The sequence below is a fragment of the Somniosus microcephalus genome, chromosome 22 (assembly GCF_052327205.1).
Source record: "Somniosus microcephalus isolate GS21.2 chromosome 22, FLI_Smic_1.0, whole genome shotgun sequence".
In the NCBI taxonomy this organism is placed as follows: domain Eukaryota; kingdom Metazoa; phylum Chordata; class Chondrichthyes; order Squaliformes; family Somniosidae; genus Somniosus; species Somniosus microcephalus.
Genome location: NC_141008.1, coordinates 64,301,681 through 64,316,423, shown reverse-complemented (window position 1 = coordinate 64,316,423; position 14,743 = coordinate 64,301,681). Strand labels below are relative to the sequence as shown.

Here is a 14,743-nt window from a genome sequence, read left to right as displayed (position 1 = left end):
ATTTCTTAGAAGGTTTTTATACTGCTTTGGCTCAAGGTAGCTTTGATCTGCACCACTTCTCTGCAGTACTAGTATGGTAATATTCCCAACTGACATCTAGTTGGCACACTTAAAATATCCATGTTTCAGGTCTGCTACTGTGTAGATGTTCTCATTTCTAATATAAATGGGCTTTAAGGTGCACAGGGTTCCATGTAAAGGAAGGCCTACTCAAGTCACGAAGCAAATCAAGGTTCAACAGCAGACCTCGTGAAGAAAAGCACTTCTACCCAGTCCTTGGACATGCCATACACTAGGTTTAGCAATGTTTCATAATTTAAATACAGCCTAATCAATTCAAAATGAACCAGAAATAGAATGGTGGAAGAAGGGTCTTCCATCCTATTAAACTACCAGGAACGTCATGACAACTTGATATGCAATTGGACTAAAGTCAAACTCAATCGCATTGTAAACTTTTACTCGCGTGCCAAAAATTGGAACTCATGCTGAATAAGGATAATCACTGAAGATACTAAGAAAAGGTGTTCAAAGCTCATTAAGACTAAAATCCCTGTTACAGGAAACTTTCATTTAACCAGAGGTTAAATGTCCGGAAAGCTCTATCTACCGGCAAAATTCAGGAGCCGTTTCCTATAAGTTTTTTTTACTTCTCGTTGCTTTTTTCCCCCCCAGACAGGCTCTGCAAGGTCTAGCTGAAGCTGTTGCTTAGCTACAGCGACGCTTTTAAGCTGCGGCCGACTGTTTTGAAGCTGTTGCTAAGCAACAGGGTTTGTTGATTCACACGGAGCTCAAAAGCTCCGTATGTTTTAACATTAGCGCTGGTTTCTACGGCAGTTTTGATGGTACGGCACCAGCTCGGTCTATTCAGTGCCGGATACCAGAAAGTTTCCTGTATCACTATTTTGAGATCCTTGGAAAGTAGATGTATTGCAACAACCAATTTTCATTTGTGTGCAAACGCCATTAAAATATTACCTTTAGTGTGATACATAACAGCAGATTTCAAGTCAAATGACCCAAAGCTGTCTTTTCTGTCAAAGCCTCTGTGGTACCTTGGGTGTTCTTTGGCGGATGGCACCAAAGCATTGGTAGAAGAGGCCTGTTGTGGTGTTTCATTCCCAAAGTCCTTTGGGACAAAAACTATTGCACTTTGGCTTGTAGCAGCCATCTTTTGCAGTTCACTAACATGTGGTTCCATAGACAGGGCCATGCCCTCAGCAGAAACACCAGCAGCCACTGCGGCAGTCTTCATGACACTGCTGAGAACCTGAGGGCTAGTCCGTTTGTCTAGTTCATAAGCCTTTGGAAACACAGGAATTTCAGATCCTGATGACAGCAGTTCAGCACCCTGTGAAACCAAAGTGGCAGCACATTCAGCTTGAAATGTCACCTCCAGAGGTGGGTTGTCCACAGATCTTACAGTGGCTAGCTCAGGGCCAGCACTTGGCTCATTTATAAAAGATAACCCCCACTGGTTCTGGAAAATATCCCCCAGGTTTTGTTGAGTTGTCTGTGATGGCAGCTCTACCTGCGTTGTGCTAGGAAGCACCGATTGCATATTTGAAGGGTAGACAAAGAGACCCTGCTTTCTTTGTTCCGCGGCCAATGGGTCTGTGCCATCAGGGGACACGGAGGTTTCACTCCCAGATGAGGCAGGCACTACAGTATTAGCAGCAGTAACTGTCTGGACTCCTGAAACACCAATATGCCCATCAGTCACTCCTGAAGCCAAACCATTGGAAAAGCTAGATGAGGTGACAGCTTTCACAGCAGACATGGGAACCTGTGACAAACGACCTGAAGCTTGTGCCTGAGTGTCCACAGCCAGTGACTGATTTGAGGGCGATTTGTTGAGGTTCTCTTTAACTTTACTTGCATAACTAATCTTGGGAACAATTTTTGCACTACTGTTGTCCACTGGGAAGACTGGAGGTGGTTTAAAGAGGGTCCAAGAGTCTTCCTTTGAAGTTACACATGCTGCCTTTGATTTAGGTCGCTCTTCATACTTTTTACCACCACTAGGTTTTCCATCAGAGTTTTTTCGCTGAGTTTCACCAGCTGCCACCTTTCCACGAGCTCCGGCTGCACTAACTGCTGTAAGTTCATACCTACCACTAGGTTTAGCATTTTCCAGACGATTTGCCTTCTGCTCAGATAACTCAAGTTTGGTATTCTCAAGATCCGGTTTTGGGGTTAGTGGATTCCCCTCGTGCTGCATGATTTTCTCTTGAAACAAATTTAAGTTCTCAATACCTTTGTCGCTATTCCTCCGGCCTTTACGTTTCTTCGGTGTGGTGTAACCACTCTCAGATCCACTACCATCGTTGTCAGCTGAATTCTTGACAGAAAATCCATTTGTAATGTACCCAGAGCTGCTAGTTATAACACCATTAAGAAATGACAACGCCTCCTTTTTCTCAATTGCTCGGCTATCCCTAGATTTATTCTCAAAGGCTTTGTCATTCTTTTTGTCCATACTGTTTTTTTGATTATAATTCTTTGTTTTACTACCCACTCTGCTGTGCGCGATAGTTTTTGTTGTGTGCCTGGGGTTGAAGTTAGTGTCTAAAAATTGCTTCCTGCCGTTAGCTGCGCTGGAAGAAATCAAGTTTAACTCTTCAGTTTCCTGGCTTGCTGCAGATTCAACCTCGTCTTCTGATCCAGCATCACCATTTAATTCTTCAAAACCTAAAAGAAAAAAAAAAAAGAGACAAAAGTTAGATTTTAATTACATTTTCAAAATAAAGTCGTTTAGCTGCTGGGGCAGTAGCATAGTGGTTATGTTACTGGACTAGTAATCCAGAGGCCTGGACTAATGATCCAGAGACATGAGTTCAAATCCCACCACGGCAGCTGGGGGAATTTAAATTCAGTTAATTAAATAAATCTGGAATAAAAAGCTTGCATCAGTGATGGTGACCATGAAACTATCGGATTGTCGTAAAAACCTATCTGGTTCACTAATGTCCTTTACAGAAGGAAATCTGCCATCCTTACCCGGTCTGGCTTATATGTGGTTGACTCTTAACTGCCCTCTGAAATGGCCTAGCAAGCCACTCAATTACATGGACTGCAGAGGCTCACCACCACCTTCTCAAGGGCAACCAGGGCTGGCCAGTAAATGCTGGCCTTGCCACAGCCCATGAACAAATACAAAAACATGCAGGATACTCTGCCATATCAAGCATACTACGCAATTAATTGTATTCAAATGAATAGGCACACAAGTTAACCTCTGACAATAGCATTTCTGTACTGTGCCCAAGAAAATTAACATATTACTTCATTTTCCTCCGTATACAATGGGAGTTCTATCTGGATTCTAAATATTATGCTTATATATTCTAAAGACTATGCATTTTATAGTGCCGGTTTGAACAGTACCATTTATAGTTCTAAAACTTGAGTTACTTAAAACTATCACGGATATCCTTCAATATATAAAAGTTAGCGGCACTGCATGAAGGACTGACTTAAAGCTACCGAAGCCAGCAGTTGGAGTGAACATGGATCAGTAACGGTAATTTTTAAAAACAAGAATGATTCATGAATTTTAGCCAGCCAATAGCACCCAGACTGTGTCAGACTACAGGTCCCCCAAATTACAAATGCATTCCACTTAGCAACACAAAGAATTCATTAAACTCTTTATTTGTTCATTCTTATCCACCCCTCCCAACCTCACCCCTCAAGTGTTGGTGATGCTCTAGTTGCTTTTTAAATGTTCTCTGCATTATACAACTTTATTTTTGCAGTCACTGAATGGGAGGAAAACACAGATTTGAGCCTGCAACATCTCAAAATGAGATCCCAATCTTTGTAAGATCCCCAGGCAAGTAATACAAGAGGGCAAATCAATCAGCCAGAGTGATGTTTATACTGAAGCGCCGGTTTACCGAAGATCAAAAAAAAGGGCTAATCAGGTAAGTCAGTAATAGAGCGGGCAAAGTGGGATTTGGGTTGAATGCAATGAGAAGACCCAAGACATGGCAGCACATTGGAGGGCCATATACAGCAGTTACCAAAGGAACTCAGGAACTCAAGGATCCGGGGGGGGGGGGGGGGGTGGTTGGGAGAAGGAGAAAAGCCAGTACAGCAAGCAGCAGGCATGTGTTTGACAGTGATGCGCCAGTGGGAAGGAGGGGGCACCAAGTTTTAATATAAATTTTAATATACCTGTTCCCAGCTCAATACCAGGGAAAGCCTAACACTTTAAAATGTTGTTGCCCAAAGTACAAGTGACTGATAGCTCTTTGTGGGGGTGGGGGGGGGGGGAAAGAGATTGCTTTACAGCACAGATTGGCAGAGTAGTAAACAGAAAGTAATGGGGAGGGGGAAAATAGTGCTGGTTTCCTAATGCTGCAAAACTAAAGATAATTAAGTAGCACGTGCATGCCTGCCCTTTCCTCGAAGAAAATTACTTTCTTTGCTGCCTGTTACTGGTTCCCTTCATCTTCAACAGATGCTCTTCTCCTGCTTTTGCATTTTCCAGGCCAGTTGCCCGCTTCCCAACCAACTCTCAAAAGGCTCCCACTTGCTCCCCACCGACTCCACTTTTCCTTTGCCCGAGATCTCCCATCCACCCAAACCATCACTCCCACTTTGTTTACCCGAGTGCACCAAGCTACACCACTAAAATCAGCATCCCCTACGCTCCCCACCACCCAATCCCAAGAAAACACTTCCTACTCCAAGACTATCCAACCCACCAAACGTCCACTATTGACTCCAATTCCCACATAAACTCCATTTAATTCACTAACAACCTACTCAAACTTGCCACGAGCATCTTACTAGTAATATAAAACTTACGTAGTTATATAATGGTACATCTGTTCTAACATACGCAATACCATGAGAGATCCACATGGTACTCCAGAAGCAATTCTACAAAATGTGCTACAATTCCATGAGGAACATGAGTCGCAGAACAGATCAACACATAGGTGTTAATAAATTCCAGGCATTCTTTCAGTCTTAAGCAAAACTGTTGTAACTCATGAAAGAACACCTGGACTCAACACTGGTAAATAATGTTACACTTTAAAAGAACCAACTGAATGTATCATAGTGCACAACAGAATTTATTCCACAGATTAGCTCGAATAAGCAGGATTTAAATGGCTGTGTTGTTACTCGAACTTAAAAGGCAAGCTTTTAGACATGGGCATAGAATATACAGCACAGAAACTGGCCAGTTGGTCCAACTAGTCTGTGCTGGGATGTCCATGATTCCTCACACAACCAAGTGCCAAATCCTGCCTTGTCCATCATGGGCAAGTGCCTGGCAGAGGTCAGGTACTTTCACAAACAGGAAAGGAAAAATAAAGTCAACAAGTGTGAAACACCATAGACCCGCTTCTCAACCAACAATTACCAGAGGCTCAACAGTCAGAGAAGCAGCCTAAATCCTAAAGCAGCAAAAGGGACAAGAAAGAATGCTCATAAGAAAATAGATGAACACAATTCTATTTATGGTAAATTTCAACAGGTTACTCACCAATAGAATCCCAACTCAATACAAGCAAACAGAAAATATCATGTGAAAAACTGAATTGGCCTACAATACAGCTTCCTGTACTATAATCTAAGCAAAGGGTTCAGTTCACGAGCAAACTACTGGAATTTCCTATGTTTTAAGTACATCATGTGATGAGAAATTAAACACCAATTATAGCAATATAAATGGGAATCACAGTTGGAGACACTGTACAGGTTTTGTTGCAATTTGTAAAATCCATAGTATGCAAACCACCCTCAAAAAATAATGATAAAAGCACAACTAAGTAACTGGCTTAAGGCCATGCCACTCGTGGCCATACTCCACTACACTGGTTTGTTAGTCAATATAGGAGGAAGATCAATAGCCGAACAACTGCACCCTCAGAAATTGCATGGGCAGATCTTAATGACTATATAGATTGTGTACACGCAATATACAATGAGAAATTTCTGTCTGTTTGGGGAAGGGGGGGGGCGGGGGGAGAGGAGAGGAAAAAAAGGATCTAATACCTTTCCTACAATTGCCCTCCTGCACAAGCGCAGTCAATCGTTTCTCTTACAGCATGGTGATATTTAAACAGGACTCTGTTCCAACCTCTCCCCTAGCTCCCACTGACAATTATAAAACCTCCTCTTCCAGCATCTATCCTGCACAGCAGTCTCAGATTTTAGCTCAATGGCAAGAACTTGGTTTAGTCAGTAGGAAGAGCTGTCATTAAAAGATTACAGAATTGGAGGAGGATTGGATCAACAGCAGTTAGTAATACGCTTGCTGCTCCGGCGCTTTGATATTTAAATGGAAACTCTTCGTCTCTATTCTAGTCTGCAGCAGGCTCCTGCTCTAAAGTGAGAGTAAAAGTTCCCACTTAAATGTTCCAGTATTAGAAGAATGACGCACCAGCTGACAGGAATGTGCAGCACTCCACTTCTCCAAAAGTAGGGAGAAAGACAGGATCGTCGGATATGCAGGTCACATCTTCCCCAAGGTTGCCCTCCTGCTGGAGGAGTATCTCTCAAGATGTCACACATATTTAAATCTGAGTGTGTCCTTCTGGCTTTAGTCTAGGCACCCACAGCTGATTTAGATAGGAAATTTGCTGTTTGAATATCACAGCACTGGAGAAGTAGAGCAAAAGCTGATGGTAATACGCAAGAGTAAAATAAGAACATTTATTTGTGGACACCTGCCAACATGAAAGTGTGAATTTTGATAGATAGAAGATTTGCAACATTGATTTGTCATCTTTAAGGAGCGCATGAATGTTTTCATCACTTTTGCATGGAAATTTTGCAAGGTTTCCAAATCAAAACTTTATAGACCTAAGTGTCAGCCGTGGTTCAGTTGGTAGCACCCTCACCTGAGTCAGAAGGTTGTGGGTTCAAGTTCCACTCCAGAAACTTGAGCACAAAAATCGAGGCCGACACTCCAGTGCAGTGCTGAGGGAGTGCTGCACTGTCGGAGATGCCATCTTTTGGATGAGGTGTTAAACCAAGGCCCTATCTGCCCTCTCAAGTGGATAGAAATAGTGCTATGGCATCTTTACAAGAGCAGGGGAGTTATCCCCGGTGTCGTGGCTAATATTTATCCCTCAATCAACATCACTAAAACAGATTAGCTGGTCATCATCCCGTCGCGGTTTGTGGAAGCTTGCTGTGTGCAAATTGGCTGCTGTGTTTCCTACAACAGTGACTACACTTCAAAAGTATTTCATTGTCTGTAAAGCGCTTTGGGACGTCTAGAGGTCGTGAAAGGCGCTATATAAATGCAAGTCTTTTTTGCTGTGCTTTTTATTTAGACCCTTTATTAGCTCCAACATGGTCAGCTTGGCTCAGGGATAGTAATGTTGCCCCTTAATCTGAAGGTTGTGGGTTCAAACCCCACTTAGCACATAATCTAAACTGATACTTCAGTGCGTGCAGTACTGAGGGAGTGCCGTACTCAGGGAGTGCTGCATTAACTGGGCATTGATCTCCTTTGTTTGCAATACCTTGTGCGCACAACAGAAACTACACTTTAGAAGTAATTAATATGATGCAATCTAGGTCCTTTGCACAGGAATAGCTTCTATTATTAGCCAGTCATACAAATTTAAAATATGAGGAGTGGACTGGGTGGTACACTATCCATTCATTTCTGGGAAGAGAGCTTGAATCACAGCTTAAGAATATAAAGTATTCTCTAATAGTTGCAAGGTCTCCGTGTGAAATGAATTTGGACTGTCTCAGTTCAGTTACTTGTAGGTGCAAGCTCACAATTTAGCAGCCTTGTCCAGAGACTTGACTTAAGAGTTGGTGCAGCAAAGGATGCTCTGCTCATTTTGTGACTAAAGGAGATAATCCATTGGAAGCGCTTTTATTCAAAACACTACCCAACTTTAGACTGGGGGGGGGGGGGGGGGGGGGTAAAAAATTAAAATTACAGCCAAGGCAACCTGCCACTGTACAAAAGTTAGCAGCCATAGGTAAACGCTGATGCACCACTATCCAGTCAGGTAATATTTTCACACTGGTCATTAACAGATCCTCATCTCACTAAGCAGCCTAGTACTGTGATGTATTTCTGAGAGCGCACTGGAGACTCAAGGGAGTGGAGTATATAATGAAGAACTGCACTAAATCAACTCTTGAAAGATTAAGACACGAATAGCAAAGGCTTGGCCAGAACATGACATTTTCATTAATTCTCCCCTACTTTAAATTTGTATTTGTCGTGCTCAAGTTAGAGTACGTGAAATACATGGTTCATGAAGTCCCTCCCTCTTGAGCAGTTGATCAGGTACAGCACGAACCAGTTGTTGAGTAAAGCTTTCTCTCTCTGCCACAATATGACTGACTTAAAGGGGAAGGAAAGTCTAGCAGAGCACCTGTTAATTAAAGTACTTCCATTTTATACATAGAAAAAAAGTGTAAAAATATTAAGCATTTTTTGTAAAAACATTCAACTTTTGCCTCCACGGAGATCTGCCAAATCAGTTCTCCTCCTCCCTGCTGGACCAGGTCAAGTGGTGATCTGGAGCAGGTGACTAGATGAAAACAGAATACTTGATTACTTTGGGCACAAATTTTAAAAAAAATTCTGCTCTTAAATTTTATAAATGACTGACCAAAATCTCTTGATATTAACAGTAGCTCAAGTTTCTTCAAGTCAGCAATTGATGCAGGACTGTGCAAACTCAATACCTGAAGATTCTCTGGTACTCCCTTCTTAAGTGAGTGAGTAAAAGCATGTAATCACAAGTGTGAAAATAAAACAAAGACAGGCAATATCTTTACTAATTTCTCCAATGTTTCATTAAATGACTGGGTAATGGCATAATGCAGTTTACCCATGGCCACTTGGTTCTGAACACCACAACCGTGACAATTTGCCAGAAGCCATTATTGCTGCCACGATATAGGATATTATTGAGGTATTTCCCAAGTTTATAACAAATTTTTTTTTTTTTTTTTTTAAACCAAGTATCTCACAATAAGTTAACAATGCTTCATATCACCTCAGAAATTAGGGCTTTAAGTGATTGCCAAAGTAACGACTGTATATTAATTTTGTTCTAAAGGTTAATAAGCATTAAGAATGCCTACGTTTTAAAAATGTTTTGGCAGACTTAATATACTGAGACCAAAGCCCCTTTTCCAAGCCCAGATCAGTCGATCAAACTGCTCCACCACATGACTTCTAGTAGCAGGAAATTAACCGGTCACAAAACTTTTCAAAAGCAATATAGATAACCTGCCATGAGATGCTAGTCATCTGTTTTCTTTTTACTGTAGATAAAATGAATATTTAAATGGTCATGAATTACTGAATATCCAAATTGAGACATATTGGAAAGTATGCCAAAAAATATAGTTCAATTTTCTCCGAATGCTGTTAAACAGCCTTTTGGCTTCCCTACAGGATAAAAAATTTAACTCTTGCAAGACAATTAATTCATTCCTATGCAATGAAGCAGCCTGGTTTGACACCTATAAACATGTTGGACCTGTGATATAACATCAATTTGAAGATCTCCCACAATGAACCATGGGAGCCAGAAGGAAAAAGCAGCAAGGCAAGTAAAGATTTAAAGCAACTTTTCAAAAAGAAAAAGGCAAGATAGGTTAGATCATTTACAAAAAGGAATTCCATGTGCAGAAAATTAAATGGTCAAAATTATTAACATTGTATTAAGAAAATGCTGTACTTTAGTTGTATAAGCTTATGACAGTAAAGCTATTACTAAAATAAAAGTGTTACTTCCAGCACTAGCGTACAGAGAATTAAAACAACCAAACTTCAAGCTGAAGGCGCTAGAAATTTCTTTGGGCTGGTTCACCATCATCAATGAAACCAGAAGTTACATCTATAGGGAACAGCTCAAAAATCATTAGCCCATCTCCCTATGATAGAGAAGTACAGAAGTAATGTTCAAAAGATGAAGCGCGAATTATCAAGGGTTGAATACTTTATTTTGAAACAAAAGGGACTAAAACATAATTGGACAAAAAAGGAGAATCCCAGGCATTTACCTATATAGTTCCTCCATATTAAATTTAAAGTTTTAGTTTCAGGCAAATCTTTCTTTAAAGGCTGCACCCAACCCAATGAAACATGGATATCCCGATACCTTTCTTACCAAGTCGCCATTAGTAAATATTCAAAAACTTGAAAGAAATCAGGAAGACTCTGCCAGCACCAGTCTCAGAAGATAGGCCAAAAGAAACCCATGTACCGAACTGGACATGTCGAGGGGGATCATACTGGATGCCATCAAGCATGTCTGCTCACAAGTTGTTTGAGTTACAGATTTGCAGGCATCAGAGGACCCATAAAGGAAATCTCAAAAAAAAATGAAAACCCAACATGGAGAAATTCGTACATATAGCAAATAATGTTTTAATTCACTAGTCCTTGATACAGCACTTCAACAGGAATTAATGGCTCCTCTGCATCAAGAAAATATGTTGTGTTCTTAAAATAGTTAAAATTTTGTGTTGTACTTAAGTAATTTCCAGTACCAGCTTTGCAAAACTTCTACATCAAGGCTATGAGCCCTACAACTGAACTTCTACATTGAAGACTGAGCTGTCTATACGTAAGATACTATGAAGCAGCTTCAGCACTCAACTGGCCTTCATTCCTGCTTTCAATACTGTCAAACCATTTAGAAAGGGAAAATGAATGGCAATGTTTCAAGCAAAAATGTTACACCTGAACTAAATCTGCTTTAATGGACACAAAGGCCTTTTATTTGCATTTTTACACATGCCTAGAACAATTTTTAAAAAATTACGGATATCAAATTCAGGCGAATGGAATAAACTCAGTATACTGTCAAATGTATGTGATCCCACTCAGAAGAAAACTTGGCAGCGGCAATTCCCACTTACAGGAAATCTCTCTCTTCCCCCAAAAGTTGCCAGTACAATAACAATGGTGAACAGATACCTAACTGGATACGACAGAGTCTGGTCCAATCTGTCTCACCAAGCAACGGCGAATGCCAAAATGGTGACTTTTGACTGCAGCGCTGCCCAACATCTGCCGCTGGAATTAAGATTAAAAGTCCGCAACACAATAAATGCTAGAGTGAGCACACTGGCTACCTTGAATACAAATGTAGAGTTTAAAAACAGGTATCTAATTCCATATCAACTAGCATTCAGATATTTATAATAGCAAGGAACAGATTTAGAAATGCTTATCAAATATTATTGGATGTTCACCACTTCACTTAATTGTTTAAAGCATGACGATATACACATTATATAGTTCTAATATACTGTACACGAACTTAAATACAGTGTGGTAAGAATTAAGTACATACTTCAATCTTGTACTTTTAACAATGACTGGACTAAATATTATTGGAATTAAAATGGCCAATGAAGAGATAAAAATCGCAAAATATTTTTAAATGAACTAAAAGAACGTTAGTCCATCCATAAACAATGGAAAGCAAACAAGTCATGTCAGTTTATTTCGTGAACACTACGCATTTTGTCTGCCTTCTGCGTCTATGCTTTTCCTTAAGTAGGCCCTACCCAGTAAGACCTTAAAAAAAAATGTGGTTTAGCTCCACAAATGTTCTATAAAATATAATTTAAGAGAAACAAAAATAATTTGCATTCTACGCGTTTACTGGGAGTATTTTGGATAATTCTGGAGTTTTTAAACAAAAAAAAGTGCTCGATGCTCCCGAGTGAGAACAGACCCTCCCCGCCCTCATTGGAGAGACTTTCCCACGTTGCAGGCTGAGTCTGTGCCACACACGGCACCTGCCAAATAGTGAGCAACACAAAAATAAAAAAAGGGCCTAAAGCAAACTTACGAGAATCAAAAAAAAGTACAAAATCACGAACATACATTCTTCCATCGGTCTTGTCGTGGGAAGGAGGGAGGAATTATTCAAGTAAAGCTGATTCAACGTAATGAAACCATTTCGAATGAGAGAGGGGGGGGGAAGAGAAAGGAAGGGGGGGGGAAGAGAAAGGAAGGGGGGGGGGAGAAACTGCACCCAAATGAATCTGGAAAATGTTTCAGAAAGCGCTAAAAAACACACAAATCAATCAGTGATAACGGCACAAAAAATAAGAATTACACCCAGAGAGAGAGAGGCCGCTAGAATACACCCTGCTCCTCCTTGTTAGTTGAGGCAAATTTTCCTCGAGAATGACTTGAGTCTTCCCTCAAGGGTCAAAATAAAAAACGTGAGGGAATCTATTGAATTGAAACTATATATATTAGCCAGAATGTTGGTGGTGTGGAGATGTCCATCCAGAGTGAGTGAGTGTCTCCTCCAACATGGCGGACAGGAAATAGCAGAGAGAAGCTTGCAGCGAGCCGGCATCATCTGGGGCCGCCGCTCCAGGCCGGCAAACAACCCAGCGCCGTCTGATTTCCGCTCAACCCAGCCGAGGGAGGAGGGGGGGGAGGAAAAAAAGAGGTGAGGTTATATTAAAAGAAAAACACACACAAGGTAACGCCGGGCAAATGTTTTTTTTGTTTGCTCCAGGCCGAGGGCCTGGATGAAACCAAGGTCACCAATCCCTCAACTCCAGACGGGGTGGTGGTTTTTTTTTTCTTCTCCTTCACACACTTTTTTTGGGTGGGGGGTTGGAAATTATTTTTTTTTACCTGCTTTCTTCTTCTTTTTCTTCGTTTTCTGACCGTCTGAGACATCGCTGACTTTGGTGATTAGGTGGTGCTGGTGGTGGTCGCCGTGGTCGCGGCCGCCGGCCTGCTGCTGCTGTGAGGCGTCTCCATTGGTGAGGGGAGCGGGAGCGGGAGGCGGCTCGCGGCTGCACTTTTCGTCCATTGAACGCGGAGAGAGAGCGAGAGAGAGACCGAGGCGGACACTGCGCCTGCGTCACGCCTTTACTCACAGGCAGCTGATTCAACACTTGGACCGGACCCTCTTTTCCCCACCCACCTAGCGCTTCACCCGAAGCAGCAGATTCCACACACACAAACCCTACAATGACCAAGAAGCTTGTCCAGACTGGGACCCGCCCCGCCCTGTTGGCATGAGGGACTTGTGACTTTGTACAAAGAGCTGAGACTTGAGCTCAGAGTGAGTGAGTGAGAGAGATTCCACACACACATAAGAACATAAGAAGTAGGAGCAGGAGTAGGCCATACGGCCCCTCAGGCCTGCTCCGCCATTCAATAGGATCATGGCTGCTCCGAACCTAGACTCGTGTCCACTTCCCTGCCCGCTCCCCATAACCCTTAATTCCCTTATCAGCTAGGAAACTGTTTATTTCCTTTTTTAAATTTATTAAATGTCACAAACCCTACAATGACCAAGAAGCTTGTCGAGACTGGGACCCCCCCCCCTTCCCTTGTCGGCATGAGGGGCTTGTGACTTTGTACAAAGAGCTGAGACTTGAGCTCTGAGTGAGTGAGATTCCACACACACAAACCCTACTTGAAGGGGGCTGCTCCTCGATTTTTGGCTGCACTTCAGTCCCACGCTCCTGATCTTTGGTCACCTGGTGTGGAGGGGGAGTGGGCAGATTGGAGGACCTCCTCGTAGGACTGCTCCTGGGCCTGGCCAAAAAAAGCCATAAATTGGTTCAGGCAGCGGGCGGTCGAGGGGGTCATTCGGCCCGATTGCCTGCCTCTCTTCCGTGGCCATGTTCGCGCCCGGGTGGCCCTGGAGATGGAGCACGCGGTGTCTGCTGGTACGCTTGAGTCCTTCCGCGACTGGTGGGTGCCGCGGGGACTGGAGTGCATTATCAATTCGGACAACAAAATTATAATTTGATTTAAGTTTTCTTTAAAGTTTTATTAATTTACAGTCAATTTGTTTATGTACCTATCAAAAGAGTACACTGAAAAGATGGACCCTCTTTTCCCCACCCACCCAACTAGCGCTTCACCCGAAGCAGCAGATTACACACACACACACACACACACACACACACACTTACTTTTTGGCTGCACTTCAGTCCCACGCTCCTGATCTTTGGTCACCTGGTGCGGAGGGGGAGTGGGCAGATCGGAGGACCTCCTCGTAGGACTGGGCCTGGCCAAAAAAAGCCATCAATTGGTCCAGGCAGTGGGCGGTCGAGGGGGTTGTTCGGCCCGATTGCCCCGCCTCTCTTCCGTGGCCATGTTCGCGCCCGGGTGGCCCTGGAGATGGAGCACGCGGAGTCCGCCGGCACGCTTGAGGCATTCCGCAACCGGTGGGCGCCGCGGGGACTGGAGTGCATTATCACCACCGGGAAACAAATTTTAATTTAATTTGTTAAGTTTTATTTGAAGTTATATTAGTTACAGCTTATTTGTTTTAAGTATGCATCAAAAGAGTACACACACAAACCCTACAATGACCAAGAAGCTTGTCCAGACTGGGACCCCCCTTGCCTTGTGGGCATGAGGGCTTGTGACTTTGTACAAAGAGCTGAGATTTGAGCTCTGTAAATGTGATTTACTGTAAAATGTTCAAATTTTAAATTAAAAGTTTAAAAGAAAAACCAAAACCCTACAATAATTCCTGCAAGGAAAGGAGGAAGGGAGAAAAAAATCACAGAAAAATGCTGGAAAACACTTGGAATGGGTGACTAAGAGCTTGGCTAAAGAAGTAGGTTTTAAGAAAAAAAGAAAGCCTTGCATTTATGTTTGCGCCTTTCACGACCACCGGACACCTCAAAGCTGTTTCAATTCAATTCAATTCAATTCAATTTTATTTGCCATATGTACTAGTACAATGGAATGCTTACTCCCCGTAGGGACACGTCAGCTATTTTTACA

At 42.4% G+C, this 14,743-nt stretch overlaps 1 protein-coding gene across 3 annotated transcripts in view; it reads right to left on the bottom strand.

Moving 5' to 3' along the window:
- Positions 1 to 12,936, bottom strand: part of nufip2 (nuclear FMR1 interacting protein 2) — a 51,780-nt gene extending 38,844 nt beyond the window's left edge. Inside the window, exons 1-2 of one of the 3 annotated variants that reach the window (XM_085964953.1) lie at positions 12,623 to 12,936; positions 979 to 2,691 (exon numbers count right to left, since the gene is read on the bottom strand). In XM_085964953.1, the coding sequence (XP_085821079.1) occupies positions 979 to 2,691; positions 12,623 to 12,803 (1,894 nt within the window). In that variant the 5' untranslated portion in view covers positions 12,804 to 12,936. Of the gene's footprint in view, positions 1 to 978; positions 2,692 to 11,816 lie in introns of all 3 variants that reach the window. The other 2 variants (XM_085964954.1, XM_085964955.1) reach the window with 2 other exon arrangements.
- Between the last annotated feature and the right edge of the window lie 1,807 nt (positions 12,937 to 14,743).